This window comes from Anolis sagrei, chromosome 4 (assembly GCF_037176765.1).
Source record: "Anolis sagrei isolate rAnoSag1 chromosome 4, rAnoSag1.mat, whole genome shotgun sequence".
Taxonomy (NCBI): Eukaryota; Metazoa; Chordata; class Lepidosauria; order Squamata; family Dactyloidae; genus Anolis; species Anolis sagrei.
The window spans coordinates 44,067,173-44,089,107 of NC_090024.1; the positions used below are offsets into that span (position 1 = coordinate 44,067,173).

Below are 21,935 nucleotides of genomic sequence, written 5' to 3' on the forward strand. Positions count from 1 at the left end.
GGCTCTATTGCAGAAAAAAGGATGAGTCCATAAAGCCTTTGGGGAAATGTAATAGACAAACTGAGGCAGGCCTCTGGGGGGTGTTATGCTCCACCCAAAAACTAATACAGAGGAAGGTAATTACACTATTGGGAAGGCCTATTAATGGGGGGGGGGGGGGACTAAAGCAGACGAGAGGAGAAAGCAGAGCCAAGACTTCACAATATAGAAGGTTTGAGGAATCTAGTTTGGAATTTGGGGTGGGAAACAAAATATTAGTCCACTAGGGCCACAGCCCATATATATGTACATGTATGTGTAGATATAGGTACATACACACAGAACTTTATGTTTTAGGTCAGCCCTCCACATTGGGGTTAGGGGCAGAGGACCACTACAAAATTTATTTATTTATTTACTCTATTTGTATCCTGCCTTTCCCTACCCCAAAGGGGGCTCAAGTCAGCTTTACAGATGGCAACTATTAAGTGCTTTTGAATAACAAACAATTAAAATACATTAAGTTAAAAAATTAAAATTAAAATTAAATCCACACTAAAAACATATACAACATGACAATCACTCTTACAAAAGTAAAAAAAAACCTGCTAAATTTTTTTTTTAACCTAAGGGAACATTTCGCTAGGATTTTCTAGGTCCTTCAGCATGACTTTATAATGGGATCAGCATCCACAAGAGGACCTAGAAATTCTTAGAAAAAACATTTAAATAAAATATATGAATAATCATTTAAGAATAATTCTTAAAAGTCAGAAGCTGCAAATGTTGAAGGCCGGTGTATTTTGACTCTTGGTGTAGTAGCCATCACTTTCTTCTTCCAGCCAAGCTGGAGGAAGTTACTGGATGTACACATAGTAAAAGGAACAAGTGGAATAGGTTTGTGTTTACTTTTCTTATTTAATTTGGATGTCTCCCAAACCAAATTATTTATCTGTTCCCTGACTCTTTATCCTCAACAATAACACATTAAGTGGTAAAATACTTCTGAGAGTGTCAGAGGCTCCTAATAAATGAGGAGCAAATCAAAGAAACAGTGAAGTGTAGCAGAGCAGCTGCTTTGCTCTTTTGCCACAGAAACAGCAGTGTCATAGCACTATAAAGGCAATGCCTACATTTATCACATTGTGTTCTATAAAATGAACTTCACATAAATTGTGTTGCCACTTACTACATAATCCTTTCTCCCTTCTTTGCTACAAATAAATTTGTGCAATTATAATAGAAGCTTGCAAAATTGTATATTTTCTACTTTCTTTTCTGTCAGCTCTGTTATACACATTAGATAAAGTTTGGAAACTATGACATTTGGAAATGGTTACTGGTTTCTACTGCAGTAACTATAGATTGTCTTATATGCATATTCTAACCTTTAATTGCTCATGTGAAGAAATACTAAAGGTCATACAGTGAGGTCATGGTTCTTACATGATACAGTTTTGGTTTCATAATGAGTGTTTTACATTTCCTAAGCTGCAGCTGTTGTGCAAGTACAAGTTCAGCTACATAGTCATGAATAGCATCGGGGATTTGGTTGTCTACAGATGTTGGAAGTGTAAATTGATGCAAGCAAAACAGCCTAATAATTTTTGGTTTCTTAGTTATTCTTAAAATGGTGCATGGTTCTCACATTTATTTTAAGCAGCAGTTGTTTGCTTTTTCATAACTCGTTTTTATACTTTATTTAGAGCTTATCAAAATAGCTCATTAGAATGTCAATATTACACTGCATTTTAGCAGGTACAACTATATTTTATTCAGTTATTTTAAACTATCATATTTCATCACTACATAATTACACTTTCCCCCATTTTTCCCATCAAAAAGGGGAGATGTGAGACTATTGTGTGAGGGAAAAAATGCCTTTGATTCTACAGTTCCTGGGTTTTAAAAATAAAATAAATAGAATGCTTTATCTCCAAAAGAGGAGAAGCAGGAGGGATGATCCTGCCTCAAACAAACAGCTCTGTTTCTGTTTGTTTTTAAAAAACTGCAGAGCCATTTAGGACTGATTCTCCCTTCTTTTGGAGAAAAAAGAAAAAAAGGAAAGATCCAAGTTCCAAAGACCTCAATTTCAGGTTTTTTAAACTCCCTTGGCTTGGAGGAAGGAGAGAAAAGTTGAGGTTCAGAGAACTCCATTTTATAGTTTTTAAACTGTTTTGACTTCAGAGAAGGAAGGGAAAATCTGCTCCAAATGGGGTGCTACTGTTATGCGAGGAAAACAAAAATACACTTTTGGGTATCCAAAAGGTGGGGTGTGATTATTATGCAGTGGCAGCTATTATGTGATGAAATACAGGTATTATAGCAAATGTAAGATTTAAAATGTAAAATGTACATGGGACTTTAACAAGAAAGCAACCTGTTTATTATGTGGCCCAAAGCTTTCTGTTCATGTTGTGGTACTGCCCAACTATGTAAGAGAGAGAGAGAGACTAAAACACAGATGTCACCATCAACATAATCTAGTGTATAGCACTAACACAACATTCCCCAACACCCACTCCAAATACTTGGAGGCCAATAATTTCTTGATGTCCATGGATACCTTAGTCACAATCATTCCCTAAGTGCTCTTAGATCATTGTGACATGTTCCACTTCTTTGAATAGTACTGAAAGCTACAGTTGGTTCAGAATATCAAAGTGGGATAGAGTAACCTGAAAAGAAAATTTGATAAATTGGAATAAGCACAGATTTAATTCATAAAATATATTTCATAGTAAAAAAATCATGAAAGTATTTGAGAATTATTCTTAATAGTACTGATTGTGATTATGATTCATCCCATTGAACTAAATCCAGTGTTGTGTTAGTGATTGCACAATCCTGGTTTCTTTGCTTTCTCTTTTCCGGTTTTATGCCACCTCAAAATTGACTCTGGAGAGTTTCCAACCTCTCCAGAATTGATGCTGTAGACCATTGCTTCTTAACCTGTGGGTCCCAACCCCAAATGGGGTCTCCTCATTCAGTGTTGGGGTCCTAAAAAAATTGGCAATAGTAAAAGTTTTCAGAACGTCAAGTAGTAGCTGTTTTAGACAGTTACATAAATCTGTTGTGTAGCGTTCACATTGGACCGTACAAAAGATAATTCAACTGTACTTCATAGCCTGTTTAGCTAAAGCTTTGCAAATGCAGAGACTCATATCCTTCTTATACTGGATTCCATCATTCCATAGCAGAACTCTCTCTCTCTCTCTCTCTCTCTCTCTTGCAAAAGAGAGTTCCTCTAGTTATCGGTAGATTTAATTTAGTTGAATATCCAGTAGGCATGTTGACTGAGTTTATTCTGGTCCTTGTTGTGTGTCTTCTAAAAGTAATAAACCAAAATTTAAAAGCATCAGATCTGAACCCACTTTGAAATGTTGCTTATAATTAAACATTTGTTAGATGAATCATGGTTAACATGATTGTATGGTTATAGCTTGACAAGAGCAGGATGTGTGTTCAAGAGGGAAGTGCACATTGGATAAGTACACTTGATCTTAACCAAAAGGCCGACATTGGATAAGTTTGCTGCTAATTGTGCTCCATCTTTAAGGAACTGATTATCTATTTATAAGACTCATATAGTAAGATCTCCAACAGAACTGGGGCTGCTACAGAAAAGACCCTGGCCTTTCTGCCTGACATTCTCCTGGTTCTCAAAGGTGGACATATTAAGAATGACTTTATTGCAGGAAACATTTACATTTGAATGGCTTCATACTGTGCGTGTTTTTTTCCCTTCCCTTTTTGCATCCAGAAAAAGCAGCAGCAGCCAATGAAGATGAAGTGCAGAAAGCTGATGTCTCATCTACAGGTCAGAGTGTTATTGATAAGGATGCACTTGGACCAATGATGCTTGAGGTGAGGTTTATAAAGCTTTCTGTGTTTAGATTCATTTACAGTGTTCTGATGAGCAGTAATACGTAACATAACTTTGTACTTCCTCTAAAGTCCAGAGAAAAACTGTATTACTCTGTTCAAAGGAAAACAACAATGAGTCTTGTGACATCTTAAAAGCTAATAAATGCTTTATTGGGTACTAGAATCCACTTCATCAGATATAAAATTGTCAAGCAGGGGATGTGCAGGCACCTATATCTGGTTCTGTTAAATCCAAGGGTTGGTGAGACAGAGAAGGCTAAAGATCTTCAAAAACTACAAGGCCCATGATAAACTACAGGAAAGGAGATTCCACCTGAACATTAGGAAGAACTTCCTAACTGTGAAAGCTGTTCATCAGTGGAACTTTCTGCCCCAGTGTGGTGGAGGCTCCTTCTTTGGAGGCTTTTAAAAAGAAGCTGGATGGCCATCTGTTGAAGGTGCTTTGAATGTGAATTTCTTGCTTCTTGGTAGGGGGTTGGATTGGATGGCCCACAAGGTCTCTTCCAACTCTATGATTCTATGATTCAAACTGCATTGCGTAATTCTACAGTGCAGATGCGCCCTTATTGTTATGAAAGATAGTGGCTAGTACATTCTGTACCCTCAGATATTTTCTGTTGATAGTGTAAATACCTTCAAATATTCCAAATATAGCCATATCTAATCAATATATTTTGAACTCATCCATGGACATGTTAATTTTTGTATACTAATATAACTCTCAACAGGAAAGTCCTGAGTTATTCCTGGGTATTTATGCTCCGTCATGCCTGCATTGGTACAGCAAGTGTTGCTAAGCAACACAACTGCTTTTTATATAAAATTTTTCACATTGATTTTTTACAAATATTCTAATGAACATGAACTCTTTTCTCTCCACTCAATGCTTGCTTCTTGAGTGCTTTACATGATGATTAGCAAGTAATGTTGGCTTTTTTCCTCTCTACTAGTTTTAATCAGTTTTGGAAAATAATAACAACATAGCTGCTTTTATCAGGATGCATGGTTTCAACAATGAACTAAAATGTATTGTTTTCTGAATTCCCAGGCCCTTGATGGGTTCTTCTTCGTAGTGAATCTGGAAGGTAATGTGGTGTTTGTGTCGGAGAATGTGACACAGTACTTAAGGTACAACCAAGAAGAGCTGATGAACACAAGTGTATATAGCATCCTGCATGTAGGGGACCACAATGAATTTGTCAGAAACCTGCTGCCCAAATCTTTAGGTATTATGCTTCCAAAGCACAAAATGCATTACAATTAGTTGTATTTGTTTTATTCATTGATGTTGTAATTGCTGAACTTTAATCTCATTATATAGAATTTAAAAGCTCTTCATAATTTATTCTCAAATGGCTTACTATATTAACTACTTCTGTCTTGAATTCTAGGCTAAATCTACACTACAAAATGAATGCACTTTCACACCACTTTAACTGCTGTGGCTCGATACTATGGTATCTTGGGAGTTGCGGTTTGGTGAAACACCAGCGCTCTTTGACAGAGATGATTAAAGATCTTGTAGAACTACAACTCCCATGATTCTGGCAGTTAAAGTGAAATCAAACTGCATTAATTCTACAGTGTAGATTCACCCTTATTCATAAGAGTTCACAACTGTATAGTTCACATTGCTATAAACTCATCTGATTGAATCCTCTTGAGCTGTTTCCTATTTTAAAGCTAGTTAAGTGGTGCTAAATGGGGATTATAATGGTAACAAAAAGCTGTTTTGTGATAGAATATTGCCATGCTGATTGAAAATCTAAATGAAGCACGGATTTGTTGTTCCAAAAACTGGAACATCTTTTTTCATTTTTCTCTTTGCTTTGGAATTGAAATAAGAGAATGCTCAAAAAGTATAGACTCCCTACAAAAGAAACAAAACTTTAATTCCTGATTATAGTCTTAAAAGTGGGACATGCAAAGGTGTTCATGTTCTGTATGTGTCTAAAGTTTTAAGGAAAGCAAAAGTCCTTAAACAATTGAGCCCTGCCATTAATCTCAAGCCTGCATATCTCAAATATTCCTGAGCAGAGAATTTCCACTGGTCTATTGACTCCTCCCTTCACAACATGGTACTGTTTTTTCCAATCATCCGCTGATTTGAACTATGGAAGAAATCTTCCTCTGTCCGTCACTACTGTCAAAGGTTTGGTGGTGGCTACAAGGATCAAGGCTTTTGTGTTGTGAAGCCCAGGCTTGATTTCTCCCTGCTTCAATAGTAATATTTCAGAAACATTTAAATATTATTTTTTACTAATTTTGGTGGCTCTGAAGATTCTTTAGAGTAGATAGTGAAGAGATATAATAGTATTTAATAGGTACTAAGATGAGGGCAGTTGGGGAAACCTTCAATTTCTAATTTTGCTTTGGGTCATTTATCCAGATGTGGGGTTAGTTAGAAAAGTTAAAGTTTTCTTCATTAATGTGAGGATCTCCATATACTAACAAGAGCAGTAGATAGCTGCTGCTGGAATTCATTTATCAGAATGACAGAATCTGAACACAGTGTTAAGTTCAAGAAGGTTCCTTTATTCAAAATGTTTAAGAAATTATTTGTTAGTAGCAGTGATCAGAGATGTAGCAGTTTCATAAGCAAATGGCAGGGTTTTGAGTTCTGTATAAATAGCATCCTCTTAGGTCTGTCTGCATATTTTGTGGTGCAGTTTGCTTTCATATATTTTTTCATGTTTAATTCCTTATATATTTATCTTCTCGGTAAAAATACAGTTTTGCTTTTAATGTGTGTATAATTTGTTTATATACAGTACCTATAAAGCTATCATAATCTAGAATGAGTAGGAACATGATATTTTGTTTGTGTATGTGCCTTGAAGTTACTTGGACTAATGGCAACCCTATGAATTTCATAGGATTTTCTTAGACAAGTAATACTTAGAGGTGGTTTTGCCTGTTCCTTTCTCTGGTTCCTATAGCACCTAATATTCATTAGCTATCTCCCATCCAAGTACTAATCAGGGCTCACCTTGCCTTTAAGATACTTAGGTACATATTCTGCAGTGCCCGAATCTCTTGTTTTCTTAATATAATTTGAAAAAATCTGTGATTGGGAATTATTTTTTATCATTCTGAAAACTGTTTCACCGTGTGATATATTTTCCCATGAGATAGTATTGATAGGTGAAAATGCATAATAATTTTGAAGTATTTCATGAGTGTTTGGCAAGTTCACGTGTCATGGTGCTGAACAGCAGAAACCTTATTTGGGACAACTCCTAAGTCAGAGCCTTTCTTATTTTTTTGGCATTGATCATAATGTAGTCTTATGAGAGAAATTGATTTTCATTACTTCTCTCATCAGTTCTGAATCAGTGTTCTGATATGAAATGTGGTGAATCAGAAAATCCTGATTGTCAACTAATTGTTGTGTATGATCTTGGCTTTATCTAGTGAATGGGGGACCTTGGTCTGGTGAAGCTCCTCGGCGTAACAGCCATACCTTTAATTGCCGGATGTTGGTAAAGCCTTTAACTGATTCTGAAGAAGAAGGCCATGACAACCAGGAAGCACATCAGAAATACGAAACTATGCAGTGCTTTGCTGTTTCTCAACCAAAGTCCATCAAGGAAGAGGGTGAAGGTAAACAAATCATATTTTATGTTGGTTGGGTTTTTTAATGTCCAGTCTTTCCCATATCTTTCTTATTTACATTAATGCTGTTGTGTTTCTGGACCTTGTTAAAGTTACCAGCATTTGCTAGGTATAGAGCTGCCTTACTTATCTGAGCACATACCAGGCCTAAAGAAATTGAGGTCCACTGAATATTTTTGCTCTCCAGGTCCCCTCAACATGATTTGCCATTTTGTATGGAGTGATGGCAATTGTTGTTGACCAATATCTTGAGAGTCCTAAGTTTCCCCATATATACATCTTAATTTCTCAGTTCTTTTGAAATATCCCATTAGTAAGCAGAGTAATTGGGTTTCCTTTTTTAAAAGCTAACAGCCTACAATTTGGTTGCCTGAAATGTATCTTGGAACTGTGTTACAGCATCAAAAACACTTTGACCATAAGTTTATTGACTTGGAAATCCTAGTTATTGTCGCTGAGGGCCCTTCCAGACAAACCCTATGTCCCAGGATCTAATTCCAGGTTTTCTATTTATCCCAGATTATTTGGAAGTGGGGACTCATATAATCCAGGTTAAAGCAGAAAACCTGGGATCAGATCCTGGGATATAGGGCTTGTCTGGAAGGGCCCTGAGATGTACTCCAAAATATGTTTCCTTGAAATGGGGTACAAACCGTGGTGATATTTACTGCAATGAAAACATAAGCAGATTTTGCCCAGTGACTTCTCTTTGGCAATCCTGGACAATTTTCTTTTAGTTTACAGGAATTATGGCTACTGCCTACTAAACTCCTTATTGTTTCTTTTGGCTTGTCTTGAAATATGAGATTCCTCAAGTTCATAAATATTCAGAAATTATGTTCAAACACAGTATGCATTTTGAGTGAAATATCCCAGATGTATGCAGTATACAAGTAAGAGAGAAAAATGCAGCTGGTTAGTTTTTAGTGGCATTCAAAAACGTTGAACCTAAACTACATGTAAATGTAGAATTCTTTCATTTTAAAATGTAAGAAACTCATAAATTCATATCAGAAATTTTCTATGTAATTGAGATACTAGTTGAGGAGACCAAGAACTTGAATAAATACTGCTTGTGTACAATAAACATATATCATTCTATATCTACCTCTGATCTGCTGGAATCTGTGTGGTTAAAGGAGCAGCTGCCAGACAGTAGCCTCTAAAATGTTAACATTTTAGGGCTTTGTGGGTGGATGGCTTGAGGCATATTTGTTGAAAACCTCATTTTGTAGGAGTTCCAATCTTGTTTGGAATCTAAAGAGTTGTTAGAAGGACATGAAAGAGGTTTTGTTTGTCTCCACCAAAAGGAGAATGCACCTTCAAAAAGGAAGTAAGACTCTTTGGTCTGAGAGGTACAAAAGCAATTATTGTAGGATGATTAGTATCATCAGTTGGAATTAATTGAATTCCAGGGATTGAAGAAATTTTTTTAGAATGCCTGTAGTCAGTGCTGCACTTAAATTCAAATTTTGGACTTACTGGTCTTTCGAGAGGTTCTTTTTCTGGATTTAATGGATTTATGCAAGTCCTCCTCTTTACATGTCAATGTGTAATCCTGGCTGATCTGCTGAATAGGTCCTGAATGTCTGCTTCAATCTTTCTTGCTCTAAATGGATTTGTGTCTATGATATCTTTATGCAAGGCTCCGCTCAAATATGAAAGACACAAATATATGTATATGAGGGATGTTACTAATTAGTGTTTTGGATTAATCAAAAAAGGGACTGATTTGAGAATGTGATTAGATTTTTTTGTGTGCAATGCTGCTCAAGATTGTAAGTGAAAGTTGCAAGCAAAAAGAACTGGAAGGTATTTTGAAGCTGTTACGTTTGGAAATGATGCAACTCCGGGAATAGAGAAGCCAGTTTTGAGATGACTCTGCTTGAGACCACAAGAATTTATTTGGATTGAGATTTCTTTGGGAGCTGAAATTGATTGAGCAAGATAAGAGAAATGTGACAAAAAAACCCAAAATGGAACTGTCTAATGTTAATTTAGACTCTTATTTGGTTTTGAATGTAGTATATCTACAGAGCAGGTTAAAAAATCAAGTATGTTCTTTAAAAGGTCCCTCTGAGACAAGCATAGCATTCATTCTGCTATGAAGGAATAGTCAGTTCTGTCGAAGGCTTTCATGGCCAGAATCAATGGGTTGTTGTAGGTTTTTTGGGCTGTATGGCCATGTTCTAGAAGCATTCTCTCCTGACGTTTCACCTGCATCTATGGCAGGCAACCTCAGAGGTTGTAGGGTCTGTTGGAAACTAGAAAAATAGAACATGGCTATGCAGCCTGAAACACCTACAACAACCCAGTGATTCCATCTACCTCCAACAGACAAGAGTTCTTTCTCCCACCCTGTATATTCCACAGATATATAAACCCAATTTTCCTAGTTTCCAACAGACCTCACAACCTCTGAGTATGCCTGCCATAGATGCAGGTGAAACGTCAGGAGAGAATGCTTCTAGAACATGGCCATACAGCCCGAAAAACCTACAATAACCCAATAGTCCATTCTGTTTGTCATTTTTTTCTTTACAGACTATCAGATTTGACTAGATTTTCCCTTAGTCCAATTGCAAGACAGTATTATTAAAACAGCAAGCTTTGTCATTTAAAACACGTACATACATGCACAAACACATTTATTCTATATTGTTTTGTCAAGACGTTTCTCCAGATAAAAATAATTTTGTTCCCTTTTAGATTTGCAGTCTTGCTTGATTTGCGTAGCAAGAAGAGTTCCAATGAAGGAAAGGCCTCTGCCATCATCGGAGACATTTAGCACTCGTCAGGATCTGCAAGGTAGTGTAAGAATGCATGTCAAATCTTTGTTATTGATCTTTTAAAAAAAACAACAATTATATTTATGTATTATAATAATGGTTTTGATAAATGCAGGCAAGATAACATCACTGGACACAAGTACCATGCGAGCAGCTATGAAGCCTGGTTGGGAAGATGTTGTGAGGAGGTGCATTCAGAGATTCTATGCACAGCAGGAAGGTGATTTGTCTTATGCCAGGAAGCATCATCAGGATGGTAAGGATCCTCTAAAAGTCTTCAGCTTTGCTTGTTCAAATGGAATGTTTGCAGAAGAGCAGAAAAAAAGAAACCTGAGACGGATCATAATTCAGATGTCTTTCAAGAGCTCCAATACAAACATGGAAAATTTAATATTGCAGTGGCTGCTCCATTCAGTGTTTGGATAGCACCGTAGCATACTTTTAAAATTTATTTATGGTATAAACTCCCCCCCCCCCCCGTTATCCACAGATTCAATGTACGCAGTTCCACTTACCCACACTCCTCCAAAATGTATTTCCACTGGAAAAGTTTGTGCGCCTGTATATGTCCTGTAGTGTAGTTTTATAGTATGCTCCTGGCCTAAACATAATTAAAACAAAGGGTTCATAATTATCCACAATTTCAGGTATCCATGTGTGTGTGTCTTCCAATCTTGTAATGTATCCTTCTTTGATAAGACAGTCATACTGGATTTATTGTAATGTTTGTACACAATTTTTTCCAGAAAGTTGTGAAGATGACTTATCTATTTATTAGATATTAGTTATATTTCGGATATTATCCTTCTAAAGTTATAAGAATAATTTTGATTTTGAGCAGAATTAATTGTCTCTGTGTGTGTGTATAAACACGAACCCTATGCTTATGGTTGTGGAGTGAACCTCCTTATTTTTGAAATTAGTCTGACTTTAGTGACTATAACATTGCTGCTGTTGACAAGGGAGTGTTGGAATTTCCTGTTCTTATACCAAAAGAGCTGTTGCTCCTGAGAGCTGTGCCCAAAGGTTAGACTGAAACAATAACATACTTTCAGTGTAAAAAATTGACTTTGCATTATGCACAGTTAACATAGGATTTGTTTTTCTTTGCATTCTTATTCTACATAAGCCTTTCTGGTTGTTTAACGTGTGTTTCCTGCTTTCCTCCTGCCAAAATAATTTAAATGCAGCACCATGATGGACAATGTGAAGGCAGGAACAGGAAGAAAAATCCTACCATACCAGTGTCGCAAGTTTAGCAAACAGGGGGAGGGTAAATCTTGCTAGCACTGTCAGCTTCTGAATGTCACTTGATATACTACATGATTGATACAGGAAAATTGCAAATGTATCATAGGTCAGCAATAAAAATTGGACCTTTGTACACCAGAGGAAACAAGGATGTTGGCAGAGATACATTTTTAAAATTGAACTGTGGGGTTTTGTTTTAATTTGTTGTTAGTTGTATCTGAATCACAAATATTTGACACATTTTTAGAATTCAGGAGTTGGAAAGTGGCAATGAAAATATTTTTTATAGGATAGTGATAACCAAGTATACATGTTTTAAAACTGGTTAAAGAGAATTAGGAACTGAAAGTGTAATACTTAAGTAAGCATTAAAATAAATAAGAGCAATGTGCTTCAAAAGCAAAATTGAAGAACACATTGTGGAAAAGCATGATATATAGTTTTCATGGATTGTGTCCTTGGTTGCTGCTTCCATTTATATATTTATACCCCGCCTTTCTCTACCCCAAAGGGGATTCAAGGCAGCTTACATAGAGGCAATTATTAATTGTCTTAAAATGCATACAATTAAAAAAAAATAGATTAAAATTAAAAACATATTAAACACTTAAAATCATTGCATTCCATTTTAAAATCACGTCATCTATAGTCATAGTCCAATATTCGGAAACTGCCAATTTAAATTCAAAAGACTTTTTGCCTAAAAAAGAAAATATAGTTTGCTATATATAAATTTATATTTTAAACTAGAAAAAATAGATGCAGATTTATTGAAGTAAAAAGGCATCACTAACCAACATTGCTACATGTGAAGACTGTATGATGAAAGTTTACAAGAGAAACAAAAACAACATATGGTATAAAATATGTGTAGAGACAGAAAGATTCATGCAGTGTCTCTAATTTTGTGTCTTTGCAACACATGCCATACCAAATCATATGTAACACAAATTCTGCTTTGGTGTTGCATATAGTTTGCTTCTTCCCCTTCTCTGGGTTTAAGTGTGGTTTGTCCAATATCTAGACAGTCACAAAATATGTTTTGCTGAGTAACTAGAAGTTTTAAATTGGAGTGGAAGAAGAAAGGCAAACCCAAGATTCAAGTATATTTGGTAGTAAATCTGAAAAAGGTTCATCTGATTTTGTCTTAAGGTGTGTGAATTACGATTGACAAAAAACCACTGCATTTCTCCACTGCACTGGATCCCACCCTTTGCTGACATCCATATTTTGCACAGTCTTCAATCATTAATTATAGTTAATGATTACCATCATTTACCTTTAATCTGGGATAAATAGGCAGCTAGAAAAATTCGATTCAAATTCTAGGCTAGGAGGAAAGCAGAATCAATGGGCTTGTTTACATATTCACTTAATCCATCACAAGAACGGAGCAGCAATACTCTGGACAGGCCCTGGAGGCAGCTGCACACTCCATGCCTGACTTAGAGTGGCAGTGGGGCAATGTCTACATAGCCCAGTGAAGCCAAAACTGGTTTATCCCATTAGACCATCACCTTCGCTGACTTAGAGTGACAGTGCGGCAGCATCTACATGGCCCAGCGAGACTAAAACTGGTTTGCCCCACTTCCCTTCCCTGTCACCACTGCCAGACATCTGCAGCACTGGCAGAGCTCCTGGCCATTGTGAGGCTCCTGTTCTGACATCAGAGATGCTGTCCTTGGGAGTCTCTGCATAATACTTGACGCAAACACAGTATTTGTGTACAATCTTTTGTAAGCACTTGTTGCTTTTATGTCTTTCATTTCTGTATACAGTAGAGTCTTGCTTATCCAACCTTCACTCATTCAACATTCTATATTATCCAACACAGTCTGCCTCCTGCCCGGATCCACAGCTGTTTCAATACATTGCGATGTTTTGGAGCTAAATTCCTAAATAAAGTAATTACTACATAATGTTACCGTGTATTGAACTGCTTTTTCTGTCCATTTGTTTTAAAACATAATATTTTGGTGCTTAACTTGTAAAATTATAACGTAATTTGACGTTAAATAGGCTTTTCTTTAATTAATCCCTCCTTATTATCCAACATTTTTGCTGATCCAATGTTCTGCTGGTCCATTTATGTTGGATAAGCGAGACTGTACTGTAACTGTAGCAATGCCTGATTGAGCTGAAGGCAAAGCATTCAACTTTCCCCTTATGATATAATATGTTCAAAATGGTATTTTTTCATCCTTGTGGATGCTAGATGATTGCATCATTCGAATGTCTGCTTGTACTTCAGTTAGAAAATTCATTCCTACAAGTGTGCTTCACTAGTTTTTCTAAAATAGAGTAAGTGGAATACCTTGTGGGAACTGTAAGAAAGCTCATACTGGCTTCAGTCGCTTGCTAGTTAGTCCAGGTCATGAATGGTTGGGGGGTGGGGTGGAAATCATTCCTGTTTCTAATTATCCAGAAAGATAATTCACAGGTAAGTGCATATTTTCCCTAAAATTGGCAGGATCCCGAACTTGCTTTCAGTTAATACTTTACTGCACTTGCACTTTGGTCTGAAACTGCAAAACATTCGCTCTTCTTTTAACACACTCTTGCTGATTTTGCAGAAAGAGTCACAGTCCTTATTGCTTTCTAAAGAAGGCTGTGCTAACAGACAGACTCCACATTTTCATGTGAACAATCTTCAGCAGTCTCTGTGTCTTATTTTTTGTTTTCTTGTTTTTGCTTGCTTGCAGTGCTGAGGCAAGGACTGGCATTCAGTCCTGTCTATCGATTTTCTTTGTCTGATGGCACTATGGTTGCTGCCCAAACGAAGAGCAAGCTCATCCGTAATCAGACTACTAGTGAACCTCAGCTTGTAATATCCCTGCATATGCTTCACAGGTAATTTACAATAATACTTTGTCATGAAAATCTTCAGCTCAATTTTCTAGGAACAGCTGCAGTAAGACTGCACAATAAGACGTTTATCTTGACTTCTTATGAGCTGATAACATGTTTACTGTGTTGGCTCTATTATGAAATAAAATGATAGATTTGATTTTAAATATTTCTGTTTTCTGAAGGAATTTTATTTTTCTCAGTCCTAAACACTTGTTTGAAAGCAAATTCAATTGATTTGATTTGAATTTCCAAACCAATGAATTTAGGACTGTAGTTAAAGATATAGGTTGTTGTTTTCGCTTTGAGATTTGCATCTATTCTGGCCATATATATGTCATTTCAATTTGTATGTTTAGTATAAGATAAAATAGTTTTTCATGTAGTACTTTTGGTTTATTCTGACGAGCTCATGTGCAGACTTAGAAATAATTATTGTTAACAGCTGCTCCCTCAATCCTCATTCCTATTACTTGGAGTGGGAGTCTGCAATGGAAACATCTTGCAAAGTTGTTTCCATAAACTAATGATATCATTTTGCAAGATAAACTTCATAAGTAGTTCAGAGAGCTGACTTGACAATACCAACTACTTCCCAAAACTTTAGTATCATTTGTATTTCTAGAACACTGCATTCTAAACCCGCCTCAAGCAATGGGGAGAGGCGGGTAAGAACTATTACTATTATTATTATTATTATTCTGAAAATAATTTCAAGAACAAAAATTATTATATGGAAAAATAGAGAAAAAGATTAGATTGAAATAATTTGTTTCTCTAGAATTTGTCATTCATCAATTAAAACTAAAACATTTGTGTTAAATCATTCGATATATGCAATTGTATACTTGTGCCAGTGTGAATTATTATAAAGAATAGGTTTCAGTAAATATTGTAAGTAAGCAGTTCCACAGTGGCATAATGGGTTAAACCTTTGTGCCAGTTGGTTGCCGGTTTGAATCCGCAAGATGGGGTGAGCTCCCATCTGTCAGCTCTAGCTTGTGGGGACACGAGAAAAGCCTCCCTCCCAGCAGGATGGTAACACATTCAGGTGTCCCCCTGGGCAACATCTCTGTAGACAGCCAATTCTCTCACACCAGAAGTGACTTCCAATATGTTCTCAAGTCGCTTCTGACACAATAAAAAATTAGTATTGTTTCATCACGTCTCTTTTATCTGTATTATTGCAAAAGAAGAAAACAGAACTACTGTAACATAGTAATAATTTGCTTTGACAAAATATTCATTTGTCTAAAAGTTTTACTTTTCACCATTCAAAGCTGTTACTGTTGGAATGCAGGGTCTTACTTAATATTTCATGGGAAACTGCTGAGGCAGTGTTAAACAAGAAATGGCAGGTTACAAGTCATAATTTGCAAGAAACGACATATTAAGATGAATATTTGTTTTATCTCATTCACCATTTCACTTCATTCATGTCTTTTTATCAATAACTGACTGGACAGTTTCTTTTTCTCCTCAGCTTTTCTTCTAATTCTCATGCCACCAGCAGGGCAAAGTTTAAATGTTTCAGCTGCAGAATTTACAGTGCAAACACTGGAAAGGAATGTCTAAAACAGTGCCAAAAATGGTATTAATGTCGTTCATCGAACACTTTTCCCCCAGTGTGCAATTTTTCAAACTTTTTTTTCTTTGAAAACGTTGCAGGAGCTCTGGAACATCTGATAGTACCCACATTTAAGGCTTCATTACAGATCAATAGAAGCATAGTACTGTATTACAATGGAACAAAAAACTTGTATGCTTAAGAAAACATCATCAGTAACTAAATTTGGATGTCTTCCGAGATGTTTACTAAAGCAATCTTCCCTCAAAAAATGTGCTTTTCTTGTGGAGAGATTACTTCCCTTCTCAAACAGCAATAATTCCTTCCTGAAAATGTGATCCTTCCCCAGATAATGCTACTATGTGGAATGAGGTTTCCCTGTATCACAAACACCTAATAACTATTGTTAGTTAAATATCTGACGATGTTAGTATCTATACAGGAAAGCACTTTTCAAAGGGTTTCAGTCCAGGAAAAGATGGAAAGGAATCTTCCCCTGAGATTTTTGGCCATAGATCATACATCTCAAGGCAAATTTTATCTGTACACTGTAGAATCTTCTGTACTATAGTTAAAATATTGCCAAACAACAGATTTGTTTCAACTAAAGATTTCACTAGTAGAAAGTGAGAGGTCATCATTTTATATAGGCTAGTTTGCTGCACAAAATATGAATCTCCAAAATCTCATTGTCAGAAGCCACTAGAATAGACTGAATTCTTTATTCCACATCTTTGTGCTGGTCAGTGACCGTAATAAAGTGTTGTTGTTGTTGTTGGTGGTGTTGTCTTCCACAGAAGGCTTTCAGTTATCCCTGTTCATACGATAGCATTTCACAAGATTTTAAAGTTTTAGGCAAGAAGATTAATAGCAATATTTACTTATTTACAGTATTTCTACCCTGCTTTTCTTGAACCCAAAGGCGTCTCAAGGCGGCTTTACAACATAGGCAGCCATACGATGCCATTAACACTTAAAATAAACATTTAAAACAGAATTATAAAATACATACACTAAAACCTTTAAAAACATATTAACCCACTACCTCCACTATTAGCATCGTCATCCAAAAACATCGTCCAAACCCTTCCAGTATTTCACATAGTTCCATGTTTATCTATTGCACTAGGTTCCCAAAAGCTTGTTCAAAAAACCATGTTTTCACTTTTCTGCAGAAGGGAAGGGAAGGTAAGGGGCTGATCTAATATCCCTAGGGAGGGAGTTCCACAGCTGAGGGGTCACCGCTGAGAATATAGCTTTCTTTCTGTTGGTTGCTTAGTATTCCTTCCCAGTTGTTGTATACAGTATGTGCTGTTACTGGTGAGATTACCTACAAACAATAAAATGTGTTTTAGGTACACTAATGACCCAAGAACTCTCTCCAGCTTCAACACCCCCTCCCATACATGTACCTGGCATACATGCTTGGGCCTGTATGCACACAAAATCAGTCTCCAAGTAGCCTGATCACATTTTGAATGTTTTTGCAGCAGTCATTTTGGCCCCTATAGTAGGGTGGCATTTTTGTTTTGTTTTTCCAAGCTTGGTTTTACACATGTTGCTTTTTTGCTGTATGCTGTATCAAACACTATAGTACTTCTAGATTTGTAAAAGCTGTATTCTTGTATACTCAAAACATCAGTGAAGAACCATCAATTTTTATATGAAAGTGAAGATTTACTTTATTCTCTGTATTTTTCTGTCTTTTAAAACAGTGAAGAAGGAATCACATAATGAATTTTTGGATGCTATGTGGGATATATATTCATACAGATCACTAACAACAACCTTGTCTTATGTGGTAGTTCCCAAACTGTTTCCCTAAATGTTGCTGGATACCAACACCTACTGCCTGCATGGCTAACAGTTAAGAATCTTGGGCGTTGTCATTCAGCAACATTTGGGGACCCAACCTTGGGAATCAATGGTGTTATGTATGGAATATTACTTTTGTAAGATGGAAATGTGGTTGGCATGTTATAACTTGGAATCCTTGGAAAAGTCAACGGTGGATTATGAGTTAATTTGCTGAAACAATTCTGATTTTGGGTCAACCCTAGTTAGTATTTGTATGAGAGACCATCAATGAATATTGAATGCTGTAGCATTTCAGATGAAGGAATTGGTAAAACCATCTCTGAGTATTTCTTTCCCAAGAAAACCCTATACACACATATATAATGCTTGCTAATTCAGCACTGAGGAGTAATACAAGATGCAAAATTAAGAGTTTACAGCTTCTTCATTCAGTACAACTGAGTAATGGGTAGGGGCAGTCTTCAAAAAGATAGTTACCTTCTTCACCTTTTTGATAAATGCCATTACAGACCCAAGGTTTAGAAATACTTAAAGAGTGAAACAAGTACTAAGTTCATCCTTGTATATTGGAATTTTGAAAAATCTCCTTTCTTCTTTCTTTTATAACTTGTCTTTATTTAGCATTTTAATTGTAGTTTTCCAATGTTACAGGGAACAAAATGTCTGTGGAATGAGCCAGGATCTAACTGGACAAGCAATGGGAAAGCCATTGAACCCTATTAGCTCCAGCAGCCCTGCCCATCAGACCATGTGCAGTGGGAATCCAGGTCAGGATATGACCATCAGTAGCAATATGAATTTTGCCATAAATGGCCCAAAGGAACAAATGGGCATGCCAGCGAGCAGGTTTGGTGGTTCAGGCGGGATGAACCATGTGTCAAGTATACAAGCATCCACTCCTCAGGGTAGTAACTATGCACTAAAAATGAATAGTCCCTCTCAAAACAGCCCTGGAATGACACCAGGCCAGCCAAACTCTATGCTTTCCCCAAGGCATCGCGTCAGTCCTGGAGTGGCAGGCAGTCCTCGGATCCCACCCAGTCAGTTTTCCCCTGCAGGAAGCTTGCATTCACCTGTTGGAGTTTGCAGCAGCACAGGAAATAGCCATAGTTATACCAACAGTTCCCTCAATGCACTTCAAGCTCTCAGCGAAGGGCATGGAGTTTCTCTCGGTTCATCATTGGCTTCACCTGATGTAAAAATGGGTAATTTACAAAATTCCCCTGTAAACATGAACCCTCCCCAGTTGAGCAAAATGGGAAGCCTGGACTCTAAAGATGGCTTTGGACTTCATGGGGAGCAATCGGAAGGTACAACTGGACAAGCAGAAAACGTCTGCCATTCAGGAGAACAGAAAGAAAGTAATGACAATATGCCCCAGGTTGTTGGTGGTGAGAGGCCTGATGGACAGAACAGACTGCACGATGGCAAAAGCCAGACAAAGCTCTTACAGTTGCTGACCACCAAATCTGATCAGATGGAGCCTTCACCATTGTCTAATGCTATGGGAGATGCTAACAAGGACTCCATGGGAGGTTTATCTGGTTCTGGTTCAGCACATGGAACCTCACTCAAGGAGAAGCATAAAATTTTGCACAGGCTCTTGCAGGACAGCAGTTCTCCTGTAGACTTGGCTAAGCTCACAGCAGAGGCCACAGGCAAAGAACTGAGCCAGGAGACCGGTAGCACAGCTCCTGGTTCAGAGGTGACTGTTAAACAGGAACCCGTGAGTCCTAAGAAGAAAGAAAATGCACTACTTCGCTACTTGCTCGATAAAGATGATACTAAAGATATTGGTTTACCAGACATTACCCCCAAACTGGAGAGGTCGGACAGTAAGACAGACCCTTCCAGCAGCACAAAGCCAGTAGCTATGAAGACAGAAAAAGAAGAAATGCGGTTTGAGCCGATCGAACAGGTAAATATCCTTTTGTTCTCTTTAAGCAATTGTATTATGTCAGACGTGTAAACACTTCTTTTTTCAGGACCTGTGACATCTCCGCATGCAGCCTTTTCTGGGAAGTTGGGTTTGATTGCATTTGATTTCACATGTGATTGAGTTTACTTAGCTTCCTCATACCACCAAGATCTGCTTAGCTGAAAGATCTGATATACTAACTTGCTAATCAGTTACATTCTGGATGTAGGTACTGCCACTTTTATAGAGCGAGCTTAGACTAATTGAATTCAGTGCTTGATATTAATTCAGTCTGAAAAAGATTTTAAAAGGCAATTTGGAAAGACGCTTGATGTTAAGTCATTAGGAGAAGGAGGTTTTGCTTCACGAAAGGATCTCAAACAGCCTGTGCCCCAAAACTATGTGTAATAAACCACAAAAGCTCACTCTAGAATGAGAAAGTGAAAGAATTTTGGCTAGTAACAAAACCATCTTTTTTTCTTACAGGAAGTCTAAGCTCTAAATATAGATCAAAACTTAAAATCATGTATTTCTAGAACATGTCTAAATTCTAAAATGTTATTATTTCCTCTTGAGTTTTTTCTCCCTTTCTTGCTGTACTTACCAAATAAGATTGTTTAAGCTTCCCTTCACAAGTGATGTTTGTTTAAACTAATTGCTAATTTCAATATGTAATCTTCATTGCAAATATAGCAATGCCTTGGTGTAGTAAATATTTTATAAAGAAAAGTCTGATGGGGAAAAGCATAACATTTCCCTTTCAAGTGTAACTTTTTTTGAACAGGAAGTACTTTGAAGCACACCACAATATTAGACATATTTAAAAAATCATCTTCCTAGCTGACAGACTTGACTTTCCATTCTTTTATAAATATCTTCTATTGCTAAAACTTATATAATTTCTAAACAACTTTGATCTATTTTAGAGAACTACTTTTTAAAATTGTGTTTATTGTTGCCATTGAAAAGTTCTTGTCCTAACATTTGGGTTCTTTTGTACCAGAGAGTGCAAAACACATGGCTCAAGATATTCTTGAATGTGAGTTCCTATCAGTACCAGTCACCATGACCAGATCAGAGATGATGATGGTGATGATGATGATGATGATGATGAATTTATTTGTTTATAGCTTATTTTTCCTAGCTCTGGGAAATTATTAAAAATGCTTTCCTTCTGAAGAATTCCCAAGGCCTGCCAAAACAAAAAGATGTGTTCCCGCCACCAGAAGGACACTTTGATAGACATCAATTTAGGCTTGCTAGGAAGGAAGCTCTAGAATCTGGAGTCAGCCAGTGAGAAGACCTTCTCCCATGTTCCCACCAGATATGTGTTTGAAGTTGATTTGATAGAGAAAAAGACCTTCCCTGAAAATGTCTGGGTGTTAGCAGTTTCCTATGGGACAATTCAGCCCTTTAGATAACTTGAAGTCTTTATCGATCTTTACCAGCATTGTTCCTGGAAACAAACTGGCAACTGGGGGAACTGTTGCAACTGTTGTAAGAAATGAGTGTATGTTCCCTTTAACTACTCCTGAGCAGTAATCTTGTTATAACGTTTTGAATTTCCAAACATTCTTCAAAGGTAGGCCCACATAGAGTTCATTACAGTAACCCAAACAAGATGTAACTAAGGCATGTGTCACCGTGGGCAGATCAGACGTCTCAAGAGACAGGCACAGGTGGCATATAAGCCTTAACTGCTTAGTTCGATTCTTACTCTATGCAGAAACATGAGCTTCTAGATTCAGAGCTGAACCCAGAAGTATATCCAAGTTGCAAACCTGTGTCTTTAAGGGGAATATAACCCCATGATGGGAGTTATAGTCCAATAACAAACAGAGGTCTGCATATCTAGCCTGGTACAGGTAGTAATATTGCTCTTATTGTCTGACTTACTTCCTCTTTATCTCAAAAGTGATCTAATGAGATAGTCAGAAAGTTTATACATTGTCTTTGTTTTGACTTTTAACATCCGTATTCAGTTATAAATGAATTCTGTATCTCTCCAGAAAGGGGCTAAATTGCCTTAAAATTGTACTTGAGTTTTATTGGTTTGTATCCCTGTTCCTTCCATAGTTATTGGTGGCGATTTTCTTGTGTGTGGCACAATAGACAGTCACCCTTAAACATTCTTAAAAAAATAAAAAGAAGCACAGCTTACCATAAAATGTTAGTAATAGGCTATAATAATGAAATAATGAGAAAATATAGTAGAAAAATCAATGGTGCAAATTGGTTTCATAATGTCATCCTTACAAAGATC

General features: G+C 36.8%; 1 protein-coding gene across 8 annotated transcripts in view; it reads left to right on the plus strand.

Annotated features, from left to right (window-relative positions):
* NCOA2 (nuclear receptor coactivator 2) overlaps positions 1 to 21,935 on the plus strand; it is a 168,339-nt gene that overhangs the window by 123,381 nt on the left and 23,023 nt on the right. For all 8 annotated transcript variants that reach the window (XM_060775448.2, XM_060775454.2, XM_060775453.2 and 5 more), the window contains 7 exons: positions 3,743 to 3,846; positions 4,916 to 5,093; positions 7,282 to 7,470; positions 10,192 to 10,290; positions 10,387 to 10,527; positions 14,225 to 14,372; positions 18,406 to 19,672. In XM_060775448.2, the coding sequence (XP_060631431.2) occupies positions 3,743 to 3,846; positions 4,916 to 5,093; positions 7,282 to 7,470; positions 10,192 to 10,290; positions 10,387 to 10,527; positions 14,225 to 14,372; positions 18,406 to 19,672 (2,126 nt within the window). The remainder of the gene's footprint in view (positions 1 to 3,742; positions 3,847 to 4,915; positions 5,094 to 7,281; positions 7,471 to 10,191; positions 10,291 to 10,386; positions 10,528 to 14,224; positions 14,373 to 18,405; positions 19,673 to 21,935) is intronic.